This window comes from Lynx canadensis, chromosome D2 (genome assembly GCF_007474595.2).
Source record: "Lynx canadensis isolate LIC74 chromosome D2, mLynCan4.pri.v2, whole genome shotgun sequence".
Classification (NCBI taxonomy): domain Eukaryota; kingdom Metazoa; phylum Chordata; class Mammalia; order Carnivora; family Felidae; genus Lynx; species Lynx canadensis.
In genome coordinates this window covers 69,055,248-69,070,039 of record NC_044313.2, presented here as the reverse complement: position 1 = coordinate 69,070,039, position 14,792 = coordinate 69,055,248, and the positions used below count along the sequence as shown (strand labels likewise).

At 53.7% G+C, this 14,792-nt stretch overlaps 1 protein-coding gene across 1 annotated transcript in view; it reads right to left on the bottom strand.

The window, feature by feature from the left end:
• The window catches only part of GALNT2 (polypeptide N-acetylgalactosaminyltransferase 2), a 191,717-nt gene extending 178,388 nt beyond the window's left edge, over positions 1 to 13,329 (bottom strand). Inside the window, 1 exon segment of the mRNA XM_030334895.1 lies at positions 13,160 to 13,329. Within this exon segment, the coding sequence (XP_030190755.1) occupies positions 13,160 to 13,285 (126 nt within the window). The 5' untranslated portion in view covers positions 13,286 to 13,329.
• Between the last annotated feature and the right edge of the window lie 1,463 nt (positions 13,330 to 14,792).

Sequence of the window (14,792 nt, the reverse complement as noted above, 5' to 3'; positions counted from 1 at the left end):
AGTTCCTGACACTCTTCCGGGCATGAAGAAACGAAAGATAAATGAGCAATGCCTCCAAAGTGCTTCGGGCAGCTCGGTGACAAGGCTGACATAAATTGGAAGTATCAGGAATTATACCTTACAGAAAACATGCGTTATGAGGAGCGCCTGGCCGGCTCAGTGGGAAGAGCATTTGACTCGTGATCTCGGGGTCGTGAGTTCAAGTCCCACGTTGGGGGTAGGGATTACCTAAATAAAACTTACAAGAAAACACATGCATTATCATACGTTTGTCACAAATGTCTCATTCACAAATCCAATGTAAAATATGAGGTGTTACCAACGATATCCTGCTGGGGAAAGAAATAATAAATATTTATTAAGGGTCTCCCACCCTGGCTTCCCAAATCATCCATGGCTCCTAATGGATTGTTTATGACAGCAAGCAGACTGCCCAGGATGAGTGGAAAAGCTAGCAGGACTAAACATACACGTTTTCTGCCCTCGCACCTGTCAAATGAGAAGGATACAGTCAATGTAACAACATCCAAGTCAAACTCAGGTAGGTGACAGGGTCTCTGGGCCACGGAGGAGGCTGGTTAGGTGTAAGCGATCTCACAGAACACCTTAAACTAACAAACACTCTCCCACCAAAACATTCACCAAGGTTAGTAATTTCCTGAGAGTTTACGCAGATAATTCTTAAGAAGAAACGGTACCAAATAGAAGAATATTTTCCTGGTGATACAGGTTCGAGATCTTAGGCACCTCCGAAGCATCCTTTGAAAAGAATCACCACTGGGGGCGCCTGGGTGGCTCAGTCGGTTAAGCGTCCAACTTCGGCTCAGGTCATGATCTTGCGGTCCGTGAGTTCGAGCCCTGCATCAGGCTCTGTGCTGACAGCTCAGAGCCTGGAGCCTGTTTCAGATTCTGTGTCTCCCTCTCTCTGACCCTCCCCCATTCATGCTCTGTCTCAAAAATAAATAAATGTTAAAAAAAAAAAATTTAATCACCACTGGGTATTCCTAAGACACACAAGACTGATGTATGTCTTTACTAACGGTGATGCTGATTTATGAGAAATATATTCTCTCTTTCGTCCACAGGTCCTGGCTTACGACTCCCCAAACCCTTGAACTGCCTGTTGTCCTCAGTTCCTGAACACCCTTTAGGGCCATAAAGGTGAAATGGGTGTCTCGTGAATCTTAACAAGCCCCCTTTCACAACTGGGTTTATGTTAATGAGGTGACTTTGGAGAAGCTCTCAAGATGGGGGCTGGTTGCCAGGGGCCCCAACCGTGTGATCAGAGGGCTGGAACTTTCAGTCCCACCTCCCCAATTTCGGGGGGGGGGGGTGGAGAGCAAAACATGGAATCGATCACCCATGGCCAATGATTTGGTCAGTTATGCCTATGTAATGAAACCTCCACAAAAACCCAAAAGGAGGGGGTTCAGAGAGCTTCTAGGAGAACCAGAACACTTCTGTGTGCCACCACACCAGGCCTCAAACTCCATGAGGACAGAAGCTTCTTTGTTTGGGACTTTGCCCTATGTGTTTCTTAATCTGGCTATTCATTCATATCCTTTGATATCCTTTGTAATAAATCAGTAATCTAGTCAGTAAACGGGTTCCCTGAGTTTTTGAGCCGTTCTAGCAAACTAACTTTTTACCCAAGAAAAGGGCCTTGGGAACCTCTAATTTTTAGCCAGCCCGTCAGAAGCACAGGGAACAGTCTGGGCTTGTGATTGGCCGCAGAAGCGGAGGACGATCTTGTAGGACTGAGCCCTTAACCCGTGGAAGCGGGCACCGTCTCCAGGCAGACACTATCAGAATTGGATTGAACTCGTAAGGCGCTCAGCTGGTGTAGAAGCATTGTTTGCTAAAAACCTCCCTACAACAGACATGTTGGAAACTGGGACCAGAAACCTTTCACTGGCTCTATCCCTAAGCCTTCAAGTTGCTTTTTGAAAAATTTTGGTTTTCAGGGGCACCTGGGTGGCTCAATCAGTTAAGCATCCGACTCTTGATTGTGGCCCAGGTCATGATTTGCACCCATAAATATCTAGTTTGTACCTACAAAAGATAAGGATTTTCAAAAACAACCCCAAGACCATTACTGCCACTAAGAAAATTAATGATGATGCTTAACATTTCAACTGCTATCCAATCCCTCTTCAACTTTTTTCTTTCTTTCTCTTTCTTTTCTTTCTTTGTCTTTCTCTAGTTGGCTTGTCCAGTGATTCTGAGCTCCATGAAGGAAGACAGAGTGCCTTGCTCACCCCTGCAGATCCCAGCATTCAGCAGGGTTAACCTGTAGATAGAAAACGCTCCAAAGTGTTTTGGAAAGGGTTCATGCTCATCACTGCTCACCGCTCAAAAATAAAAGCCAAGAAGTACTTTTGCTTCCATGGATCCTGGGGATTGAGAGTGAACAGATACAGATGTACACGTTCCAATGGGGGCTACCATTTCCCTTTATCAAGCACAGTTCCCTTTATCGAGCACAGAAGGCGTGGAGCCGAGTTCTCATAAAGGGGAGTAGTCTCACACGTGAGAAAAAGAAGACCGTAACTCATCAGTTCTAAGATGCGCTATTTCTCACAGCTTAACATGAAATCGGGACGCATCCCACAATGAATGAGCCTGATGACGCTGCGGGCCAGGAAAAGGGCCACAACGCACCTTGTCACAGCACCTGCTCAAACATACAACACACCAGTGGCAAAGTCCACATGATGCACGTCAAGTGGCCTGGAAGAAAACCCCAGAAACAACAGTAAAGCACTCGTAATCCTTAGAAACCAAACCAAGTAGGATAGAAATGAATGGGGAATTGGGGAATTAGGGAAAATTCCCAAATGAGTTAAAATCTGGCTAACTCTACATAACTGCCATGCTATGTTAAGAGCCCAGAACCAAGAGCTTTTAGAGCTTTCATTGATTTTTTTTTTTTTTTTTTTTTAATGCTGCATCACCAAAGGTCTTGGCAGTGCAGATGACTTTGAGGAAAACAGGCACAAATATCTCGGAGTCAAAAGTAGACACTGAGAAAGTTTTAGGAACACCTTACCCCATATATTTCATGTGTATTTTCCTTTTTATCTATGCACAAGCGTGATGTATGGAAAAATCAATGTCTAATTAAGTCCAAAAGAGCTCTTTAAATAAGTAGAAAATAAAAACGTTAACTGATAAAGAAACCATTGTGTCACAGTTCAATGAACAGTGGCTTTTTTTTTTCTTGCCCAGTGCTACATAAAATAATGGTTTTATGGATAATGGCATCTTAGACTTGATAAAAAGAGGTATATTCCAGATGAAGGGGAAAATCGGTGATTATCAAAAGTGAGCAGCGCCTGGGTGGCTCAGTCGGTTGGTTCAGCCTCCGACTTCGGCTTAGGTCATGATCTCATGGTTCGCGGGTTCGAGCCCCGCATCGGGCTCGCTGGTGTCAGCACGGAGCCCACCCCCCCTCTCTCCCTGCCCCTCCCCCTCATGCTCTCTCTCTCAAAAATAACAAATAAGCATTAAAAAGAAGTGAGCAGCAAGAAACACAAGTGGGTGGGTTCTCAGCACAAGGGAACAGGGAAGGGCCAGAAGGGGGCACGGGGTGGTGAAAAGAGGGTAAGCCCTGTGAAGGTTACAGAGCAAAAGCTCAAAATCTAGGTTGAGGGGAGAGCCCTTGAGGCGGGAAGCGCCAAGACAATGAGTGTTGAAGGCATCCCACGCAGGGCCAGCCAGCTCACCATCCAGGACAGGCCCGTGCATCCCCCACCCCCCCACGCAAGAGTCACCACCTGATAACAGGGTACCTAGTTTATGGGCATCTCCCAAATGCAGACCTCTAATTTACATCAGCTCCTCCAGCTGTCCCTGTGATTCAGCTGAGACAGGCAGACCCTGCCACTCACGTGTGTCTGTCTTCTAGAGCAGCACCCTTCCACGAAGAAGGCCCCCGGGGCAGAGCTAAAGAAACCTCCACAACTGCTCCAAAGTCTGAAGGTCTTTAAAAGGACCTTTCCTTTGCCGCCATGCAAACGCTCCAGTTGTTTTTTCTGGAAACACGCCGGGGGCGCTGCGCAGAACCCCATAACGTATCTAATGACTCCTCGTAAGTGCCCACAGTTTCCCTGAAAAGCAGCTGGGTAATCCCACATGAGAACCGGGAGGATGTGCAATTTCCCACCGTTCCCCTCCCTACCACGGCTGTGGGCAATGAAGTCACATGTCCATTTTATTTTCCACAAATACTATAGACCACAGAGCCTCAGTGTGACCCACTTTGCCAAGAACCACCTCTCCAAAGCCCGGGTGCCAGGCCAGCTTCTGCCCTCTGGTTTCCCTGCAGGAATCAACAACCCCCATCACCCAGAGCAGCTCACAGAGACGACGTCACAGTGGGAATCCCGTGCCGCAGCAGGTGCACAGGGACCCGCGAGGATTCCTCATTAAATGAGAATACGCCTGGAAAGCGCTCCGCCAACGTGCAATGTCATTTAACAGTGTACTCAACAATGGACCATGACGCCGACCGGGTCCAGCTTAGCATTTCGCACAGATCGGCTCAGAAATCAAGCGACAGGATCGTTCCACAAGCACGTTCTACCGAGTCGATGCACGTTATTAACCTGCGGGCACCTAGAGCGGTCTCAAGCCCCAAGCGGGAGAGGGGGAGCGGGAGTATGCACACCGTGGTCACTACGGTGGGTACACGCATCACCCGAGACAGCCCTGCGACAAGAAGACCCAAGATTTCCACGTCACAGAGGAAATTCCACCAGTGACAGACCAAAGGCGACAACCTTCGGGAAAGAAAACCAGCTCTCTTGTTTAGCAAAAGCAAGAGAGAAGACAGACCACCAGAAGACAGGACACAGCTGGAACCAGGGGCTGTGTGCGAAGCCAAGGGAGCCACAGAGATTCACCTGCTTCCACAGTCTGGGCTCAAACCTGCTCAAACCTCACTTTGCCGTTGAGCCTAAGGGACCACCGAGGCACCACAACCACCCCCACCCAGCTCCTAATCCCCTGACGCTGCTTTTTTTCTCCCTTGGCACTTAGCACCTTTCTCCACCCAACACCATTTACTAACCTCTCCTGTTTCTGTCTGGCTCCCCCCACCCCCAGAATGAAAGTTCCATGAGAACGGGGATTCTGTCTGTTACATTCCCAAGTACCCAAACAGTGTCTGTCACGTAGTAGGTGCTGACGAAATACTCACTGAAAGAAGGAATGGAAGGGAGTAGAACCTGTTTTCATTTCTGCTCCTGCAGGAGGGCAGCTGACGACTGTGGTCTTCAGGACCGGCTGATGACCGACGGATAAGAACACGTAAAATGTGGGCGCCTGGGTGGCGCAGTCGGTTAAGCGTCCGACTTCAGCCAGGTCACGATCTCGCGGTCCGTGAGTTCGAGCCCCGCGTCGGGCTCTGGGCTGATGGCTCAGAGCCTGGAGCCTGCTTCCGATTCTGTGTCTCCCTCTCTCTCTGCCCCTCCCCTGTTCATGCTCTGTCTCTCTCTGTCTTAAAAAAAATAAATAAACGTTGGAAAAAAAAAAAATTAAAAAAAAAAAAAAAAGAACACGTAAAATGTAATCACATAGCGCAAAAAGGTGAAAATGAAGAAAAGAGCCAAACGGACCCGATACCACCATCGAAGCATTATGTGTGTGCTCCAAAATGCCTTCCGGGAATGTTCTGACGGGCGCAGCAGGGCGAGGGTGCCGCCACAAGGCACAGAAGGGGCACAGACAGACCAGCTACCAAGAGGGAGCCACATCCCACACCGCGGGCAGGCAGAAACCCTCCAGGCCTCGAGCTGTAGGCAAACCCCACCGCCTCCGGAGGCCCGGGATTCCTCCCATCAGACAACGCTGGGTCGGCCATCCGCCAGCTCTGCGACGTTGGGCAAGTTGCTCACCCTCTCTGTGCTTCAGTCTTCATCGGAAAAATGAGGACTAAAAGGGCTGCTACGAGGAGTCACCGAGTCGACATCGATAAAGCATCAGGCCTGGGCCTGGCACACAGCGGGTGTGCACCCCGGGGTCCACCCTGACCGCACAAAGAGGCCATCCTGTTCGGCAGGGGTCTAACCATAAAGGTCGCATGGGGAAAAAAAAAAAAAAATCAAAGTTCACACAGACACTGCAGCGGTCCTTAATCAGGGGCGATCCTGTCCCCCAGGCGGTACCTGGCAGGGCCCGAAGACATTGCCGGTTGTCACACACGAGGCGGAGGCCAGGGAAGCCACTAAACGTCCGACAACGCACAGGGCAGCCCCACACAACAAAGATGAACTGGCTCCAAATGTCCGCCCGGCCAAGACTAAGCAACTTCTGATCCGGAGTGACCGCTGCCCCAAGGGGACCCTTGACCCTGACAATACACGTGTCCTGATGTGGGCTCTGGAAATACAGTAACCCTGTCCCGCCCACGCTGACCATACCTCCTCCCAGAGTCACCGGGCAGGAAAGTGCCCGCCCTGGCAGGACCGGGCGGCCGACCCTCAGGGCCTGAGGGACTCCGCGGAGGGCAGGGGCAGAGGCAGGTGGCACGTCCCCAGGCGGCCACCCCTGAGCCGCTCGCGGCTTCCCGACAGCCAGCTCCCGTAAGGCGTGGCACCCAGGGCCCGTCATCCCCAAAGCCCAGGAAAGCTGCTTCCGTGTAAGCCCAGGAGTGAACGGCCCCGTGTGGGGCCTTTTTGGTTTTTCCAAATCCAGCCTTCTGGATGAATCACTGCCTTCTCCATTCCAACACGCGAAGAAACCCAACCCGTATAAGATGACACGTTCCCCGGGCCCGTTATACTGGACATGACAGAATGCAGAAACACCGAGGCAGAGTGAGGGCAGGGGACCGACGGGGAGGAGGAGGGGCTCCAGCAGGGAAGGCCTGGTTGGCTCGAGTCCGGTTTTTCATCTCCTAGAAACGGGCACACGGTCAAAACGGAGAAAGGCAGGGGAGGCTCTCCTGACCAGACAGGTAAACCAGACGGGCATTCACCTGGCGTTGATCCTGAAGGTCAGGCACGTGGCCAAAGGCTAGAGAAGCCCCACACCGGCTAAGAGACAGGGTCAAGTTCCACTCTGAGGACCTGAGTGTCCACCGGAGTGCTCCCTCCAACCCATTCGATCTAATTCTCAAAGGAGGAGAGGCCCTCGCCGGGCCCAGCCTCTCCGGAAACCCCACTCAGGGGGGTTTGCTTATGGAGGAACCAGAAGTCCTCCCGAAAACGCTTCACCAACAAGGCAGTCTGGAGGCAAGGATCTGAGACAGGAGGAGTGAACACGGATCCCCAGCGGCAACTGAGAATCAAACACTCCCGCCTCAAGGGGAAAGGTGACCTTTCGGGTCAGGGGGGTGACACCAGGCCAACACTTCTTGGCTCTGAGTGGCACACCGACGGGGGTGGCACCCCACCTGTGTAAGTCCCACTGCGACGTGGACACAGAAGCGGGGTCCAAAAGGCCCCTGCAGTGGCAGGTTTTCAGTTCTCTGGGTGCTGAACACAGCGAAGGGATCCCAAGGGAGGACCAGGGCGGCCAGCGTCTCGGGGGCATTCGGGGTCTTGAGGGTGGCATTTATTTCACAAGCAGAACGGAAGCATCCCCCTATTTTAATCTGTGTGGCATCGCTGTGCAGGTGCATTTCCACTTGGACATCCACCCAGCTCGTGCATCGCCGCATCGCCCAGACAAACCTTCCAGAACAGGATTCACAAGGAGCACAGCGGAAGAACTAAAAGAGGCGAGCGGATCTGGCCAGGTGTGGCAATTTTCTCATCCCATGAATTCGGCTGGGCCGGCTAGGAGACTTCATAGGTTTGGTCTGGTTTCGTTATTTCCCCAGGAATACCCCACCTCCTTCCCCGGGATCTCAGCCAGCATCTCAAAGTCAGCTCCTGCCTTTGCCTGTGTCTCTGCCAGCCCAGGCAGCGGTCACCCTCTCTCCCTCTCCTCCCCTTCTCCTCCCCCTCCCTCCTTCCACTAAGCCAACTGTCTCTGGATTTGCTAGAAGGTAGGCAGCACAGCATTGCCTGCTTTGAAGTCGACGTCTTCCCAAACGTGACTTCCAGCTCCGGCAGAAACAAGATACTATGTGTACACATAGCTACCGATCCGAACATAAATGTATAAATATCCCTGGCTAGTCATTTCCCCCGACCACCTCTCCATTACCTCTCCCCCCCCCGTTCCAAACAGGAAACCCACCATTCACCAGGAGGTGGGGTAGAGGGCCTGAAGCCCACGCACAGCCTTTACCAGCCAGGTCTCCCCACCCCTACCTCGAGGTCTGACAGCCTGAGCCAGCCGACCCCTGGGGACAGCAGCTTCTTGCTCGTTTCTGCCAGAGGGTTAAGGGAAGCGCCCGTTACTTCTGCACAGCTTATCAGCCACAACCTGCTTCCCTCATGTTCGAGCACCCAGAGCAGCCACGACATAGCTCCGGAACAAGGACCCTGGACTTGCTTTGGAGAAAAGTTGGTATCACGGTGCCACGTGTCGGATTCTCTGGCTGTAGCCTTCTCCCCCCACCACTGCCCTGCCTACCCTCGGCTTCACACTCCCATCTCAAACAGAATTTCCTTCGACTCTACCCTGCTCATAGGGGTGCCTAGGTGTCTTCTGGGTACCCTCCTTGGCCTCCACCCACAGACAGGCTCACAGACCCCCATCGTAACACATGGCAGCCTCACGTTCAACCTCACACCACTCACGCTGGAGGAAATACCAGCCATCTCCCCTCCTGCTGGGGGATGCAAGGCCGAGGAGGGCCGCCCGGATCCCAGGGGGGACCCCCGCTCTGACACCACAGCTGGGCACGAGAGAGCTGGCGCATCCTGACCCTTCCCAAGAAGGCGGTCCTTAATGTCACTCTTTGATCCAAGCCCAATGAACCAAACCAATCAATCTTGGAGGAACGGGTGAAGGATGAAAGCACAAAACAAAAGCATCAATGGTTTCCAGAGGACAAGAAGACACTTGAGATTCCTGGTTCACTATATTTTCAAGGAGTCATTGGGGGGCGCCTGGGTGGCTCAGTCGGTTAAGCGGCCGACTTCGGCTCAGGTCACGATCTCACGGTCCGTGAGTTCGAGCCCCGCGTCAGGCTCTGTGCTGACCGCTCAGAGCCTGGAGCCTGTTTCAGATTCTGTGTCTCCCTCTCTCTGACCCTCCCCTGTTCATGCTCTGTCTCTCTCTCAAAAATAAATAAACATTAAAAAAAAAAATTTTTTTTTCAAGGAGTCATTTGGGGTTTTTACTTTTTCTTTATTCCCCCTACCGCCCCAAAACCATTCATCCGGTGTCTACTCTTTCTCAACACCTTCCTAATGGCATCTAGCGCCCTGCCACGAGGTGAAAATGGTTATCCCCGCTGCAAAGATGAGAAACGGAGGGTCGGAGAGGTTCAGTTAAATTAGTAGAGGTCACTAAGCAGAAGCGGGTAGAGAGCTAGGGTCGCTCAGTGCCAATAAATGGACTCATTGCCATGCCTTCTTGTGAACGTCCCCTGCCCAGCTCAAAACGCATTACTGTCTCCCTGTGATCAACCAAATTAAGAACCAGCCAGTCAGCCCGGCACACGAGGCCCTCTAGAGCCTAGTCCCAAGTCCAGTTTCACACCTTACTGTTGCCCTGACGTGTACCACACTCCCCCACCACTCCCTCTATCTCCCACATGCCTCCGACAGGACCACCCCCGAAGCCCCTCAAGGAAGGGTGGTGGAAAGCGAACGGGCTCCCCGGGCCCGGGGTCCATCCTTCAGCTAACACCTTCCCTTCCCTCCCGAGGACGTGAGCAGCGCAGACCAGGGTCTCAGGTTGACGGACTCTCTTTTTTTTTTTTAATGTTTATTCATTTTTGAGAGACAGAGTATGAGCAGGGGAGGGGCAGAGAGAGGGGGAGACACAGAATCCGAAGAAGGCTCCAGACTCTGAGCCGTCAGCACAGGGCCCGACGCGGGGCTCGAACTCGCAAACCGAGAGATCACGACCGGAGCCGAAGTCGGACGCTTAACCTACTGAGCTCCCCAGGTGCCCCTCGGGTTGACACAGCCGTCAACTTTACATCCCGGGAAACCCTTCCCTTTCCGTCCTCCACGGCCACCCTTAACCCTTAGGCAAGTGCGCTTCAACAGATATCCCTTCTTCTCTCCTTACAGCCTCACCCACGGCCAACCTGCCAAGGCCTGGGGAGACTTAACGTGATTAAAATTGTAAAGCATTTAAGATCAAAGGAGAGACATCCTTGAAGTGCAAATTATTAATTCAGGGGACAGAGCCAACTATGGGAGGGTGATCTACATAAATGTAAAGGAAATACTTTTAAACAATATTACGCGTAAACCGATTGACCTCACACCTGATGCCTCAGCACTGAGTCCCGAATGGTGTGGCAATGCCCACGATGCTTCTGAGCACCTGCTCCTCCCGTTCACCTTATTAGATCTGCAATCCGAGGTGCGGCACGCTTTCTGGGTTTTGCCAAATGGGAGAGTAACGGTCCTGGGATGAGTTATTTAACAGGCAGGGCACACAGTGACAAGCCCGGGCGGGGGTGCTGAAGCAGCAGAAATACCAGGCAGGCTCCCATCAGACAATCCCCCGAAGTCTAATACTGAACCCGTGAAAAACATCAGGGCCGAGAGACACAGGCTAAGCACTGACTTGCATACTATGAAACAAGAGAAGAAACATTAATTCCACTTGCACCTAAAAAACTATAGCTAGTATTTAAATTCTGCCTTTCGTCCCACATTATCTTTTTTATGTCCATACTTTACAAGCTAAAAAAAAAAAAACAAAAAAAAAACTACGTATTTCCTTTTATCATAAGGATGAACTAAATCTGAAGAGAGCTTTTTAGTCTTTAAATCCCTGGAAACAGTTCAGAAGGAAGGAAGAGTACACAGTTTTATACTCTAGATTAGGAAATTCAAGACGGCGGGGTTTTCTATTCAGGTCCTCCAGAATGGTCTCAGGGCTCGACTTTCATACCAGGGTCCACAACACTAAGTTAATGAGTCTTTTACTGCGATTTCAAAAGCTATTGCATTTACACACCTCTTCCTCAACTGACAAATCACTAAACCATTCTAAGGGCCGGGATTAAATTTTATGGTTCGTTGACAGAAAGAATAGAATCCCAAATCACCAATCCATGTATAATTGTTCATTTCCCACACATTTTTTCCTACCTGATCTCTTATCTCCCACTAGGTCACAAAGAGTTCTGAGATTTTTTTTTTTTTTTAATTAAGGATACCACTTCAGAGGCCAACACAGGAGACCCCCTCAAAACCCTGCAGCTGAAGCCCACAGGGGAAGTCAGCTTCTCTGGATGCTAAGGCCACACCGTTGCTGTTTCTAATCACACGTTTCTCATGAAAGCGACAAACCGAGGAAAAGCTCTACCAGTGTGGTTTATTTGTTTTTCTTTTGCATGAAAGGCAGAAGGCTCTGCCAGGTCCCACCAGCACACCAAGCCATGCAGCCCTGCCAAGGCCCGGCTTACTGCACAGCAAAAGTTTTGAAAATAATTCCAGGTTAACGAGAGCACAGTTTTCAAAGGGCCACACTGCTCCTGCTGCTCGCCGGGCTCTTTACCATCCAAGAACAAACAAAAGCCTTCAGGTACATATACAGCACTTCCCTGCATTACAAAAGAACGGGGCTAAGGGCACACTGTTAGCTCAGAACTCAGCTAGGCCATTTCAGCACACGGAACGACTTCATTTCTGCTCCCTCCAGACAAAGCAACTCCACACGATTCCCCAAGATTAAAACAAGATACCTATCTCTATCTAATTCCTTCAGGTGAGAGTGAATGAATGAATTGAAACAAACAAACGAACAAGGGAAACCTCTGAAGCAGCCAAACCCCATCACGGACTTTACAGGTCTGACTGTATGGCTAAAAAAAGTCCGTTCATAGACACTCAGTCCCGTTTGGCTTGTTCCCGAATACCATTCCCTGCTTCCTGCCCAACCCGCGGTCCACCTCCGTGAACTCAGAATTTCCTGGGTTTGCGGTGACACTAAACATCACAGCGATGAGGGTTCCAGGATTGTGGAAAAGATAACGCTGCTTTCAAAGCCTATTAGCCACCGAACACCACAGGCCAGCCGGCAGCAGGTCCACGGCCAAAGCCCTCCTCTCCCAGCACGGCCGCAGGACCGCACCGTCGGGGCTCCTCCGGCCGCTCGATTTCCTCCCGGATACGCCCGGCTGTCCAGACTGGCTTACACGGTCCCCACGGCCTAACCGCCCGACCCTTGGGAGCCTGCTCAGAGCGCCCACAGAAAAGGGACCATCCCCGCGTAACGGCGAGCGGGGCTGGGGAAGACAAGCGCAGGCGGCCACGTCCGGGCCGCGCCGGGGCCGAGAGGGGAAGGTCGGGGGAGGGTGGGGCGGAGATGTCCGTGGCCGGCCTCACTCGGGGCGCAGAGGCGCGCTGCCCCTCCGCTGACAACCGCCCAGGGAGTCTCTTTTACCCGGCACGGGGCCGGCTGCGCCCCCCGCCCCCAGAGGTAAATGGCAGAGAAAGGGGCAGAGACCCCCGACATGCACCCCCCCCCAACACTCCCCGCCGCGGGGTGACAAGGGGAAACGGGTGAGGATTTGCAGCGGCTCGCATCAAACGCAAGGGAAGAACTTGGACTCCTCTCTCCCGTACATGACACTTTGGAAAGGCAGCCGCCTCTCCCTCCTCTCCTCCCCACCCCCTTTTGTGTGTCCCACACCCCCACCGCTTAAACTTCCCACCGCAGGGGATGGGCTCCCGGCGGCCGGACAGGACTCAACTTCAATTACGTGTGGCAGACGGAGGGGGCCGGGCGGAGGGGGGGGGCGACGAGAAAGGCGTCCGGGGCCCCCAGTCCTGCGGGGCCGCGCCGGGTCGCCCTCGCCCGAGTCGGACCAGCGCAGAGGGCTGGGTGCGCCCCCTGCCCTGGGGACTCGGCCGGGAGGCCCGGGGGGGGGGCGGGGAGCGGGGACCCGAGAGGAGATCCGGACGGAGGAGAGCGGGAAGGGAGGGAGCCCCCCTCGTTGCCCCGCGGCCACGTCCGAACAGGGGGTCCGCGGCCGGGCGGGGGGCGCGTCGGCGCGGGAGGGGCCGGCGGGGAAGGGGAGTCGGGGGCTTGGGGGGGGGGGAGCCGGGCCCGGGCAGGGCGCCCCACTCACCTTCCTGCCGGCGACGCCGCCCGCGCCCGCGGCCAGCGCGGAGCCGCCCCCCGAGTACATGTAGTAGGCGATGCCCAGCACCCACAGGAAGGCGAAGCAGAGCAGCATCCGCGAGCGCCGCCGCATTCTCCCCTCTCGGCCGCCGGCCGCGGCCGCCGCTGCTCGCGAGTGCTGCCTGGGGCCGGCGCGGGCGGGGAGCGGGCCGGGGGAGGAGCGGAGGAAGGGGAAGGGCGCGGCGGCGGCTCCTCCTCCGGCGCGGGTTGCTGCTCGGCGGCGGCGGAGGCGGCGCGCGCTCGGCGCCCGAGCTCCGCCCCGGGCCGGGAGCGCGGCGCGGCGCCCGAGCAGGAAGCGGCGGCCTCGGAGGCGGCGAGCGGGTCAGGGAGCAAAGGGCGACCAATCGGCGGCGGCTGCGGGGCCGGGGCGCGGGCCGGAGGAGGGGATTACCGCGTCTCCATGGCTGCAGCACGCGGGGCTCCGCCGGGAGGGCCTCCGCGGGGCCGGCCTCGGCGCCGCCCCCGCTCGGGCCGCCGCCCCGCCTCCTCTGCGTCCTCCCCGCCGCTGCCCTCTCCGCCCCCCGTGAGTGACAGGTGGCTGCCCGGGACCGGGCGGAGCGCGCGCACACGTGCGCACACACACGTGCACACGCACCGGGGACGCCGTCGGTCACGGCTGCCTGGCGCCGCCCCGCCGAGGCTGTCATCTCCTCGGTCCTGGGTCTTTGGGACCTCCTCAGACCCTTAACAGGCTCGCTCTTACCGCCGGCCGGCCCACCTGAGTTTTTTTTTTTGCTGCAAACCCGCCTCCTGGCCCCGACTTAGCTGCTGCTCGCAGCAGTTTTCTTACTAATTTTACAGCAAAACATCCCCGATCCCCAGGTGTCAATTTTATGTGTCCATTTAGTCAGAGGTGTGCGGGGGGGGGGGGGGGGGGGAGGGTCTAGAGGTCGAATAAGAGAGGTCAAGGGAACATTTTTCCGAGGGTGCACAGCACTTGAATAACAGGATTATTTTGTTTTATATTGTTTTTAATAACCATGAAAGAGGAAGAAGGGAAGCAATATATATTTTTTAAATCTTTTCCTTTCCGTTTGCTGCTTTCTTAAAGAAGAAAGGAGTTACGACATAAGCATCTTAGGAAAACACTCCTGTCTTGTAACAGAATCGCTGTCACCTTGAGGATGCCCTTGCAACACGCGAACTTTCCCGTGCTCCTAGGAAAGAAAGAAATGTTACTTGGCACTCGATACTTCAAAAGTGGTATCGGGGGCTTCCGGGTCTGGAGGATAATGGCAACTGCCTGAGTCTGAATCCCTACTCACATCTTCAGCAAATACAAACACAAACAAACAAGCCTTCAGCGCGACTAGGCGAGGGAATGCCGTGATCTGAACTTCTAATTGCTTCTTAAGTAGAAGAAAGAAAAGACATCAAATTCCGGCACAGCTCCCTCCACTGTTGCCAAGGACTTAAGTGAAGTCCAGGCTTAAATCCTCTACAAAGAGAAAGTCCGACACCAAGCACTAAAAACTGAACACAGGTCGGGTACTTAACAGGGAAGAGGCTTGAAAGAGAATGGGACAGGAGGTGGCCGCCTTGAAGAAGCCTTGCTTCTGGGAAAAGTCAAATAAATAAAG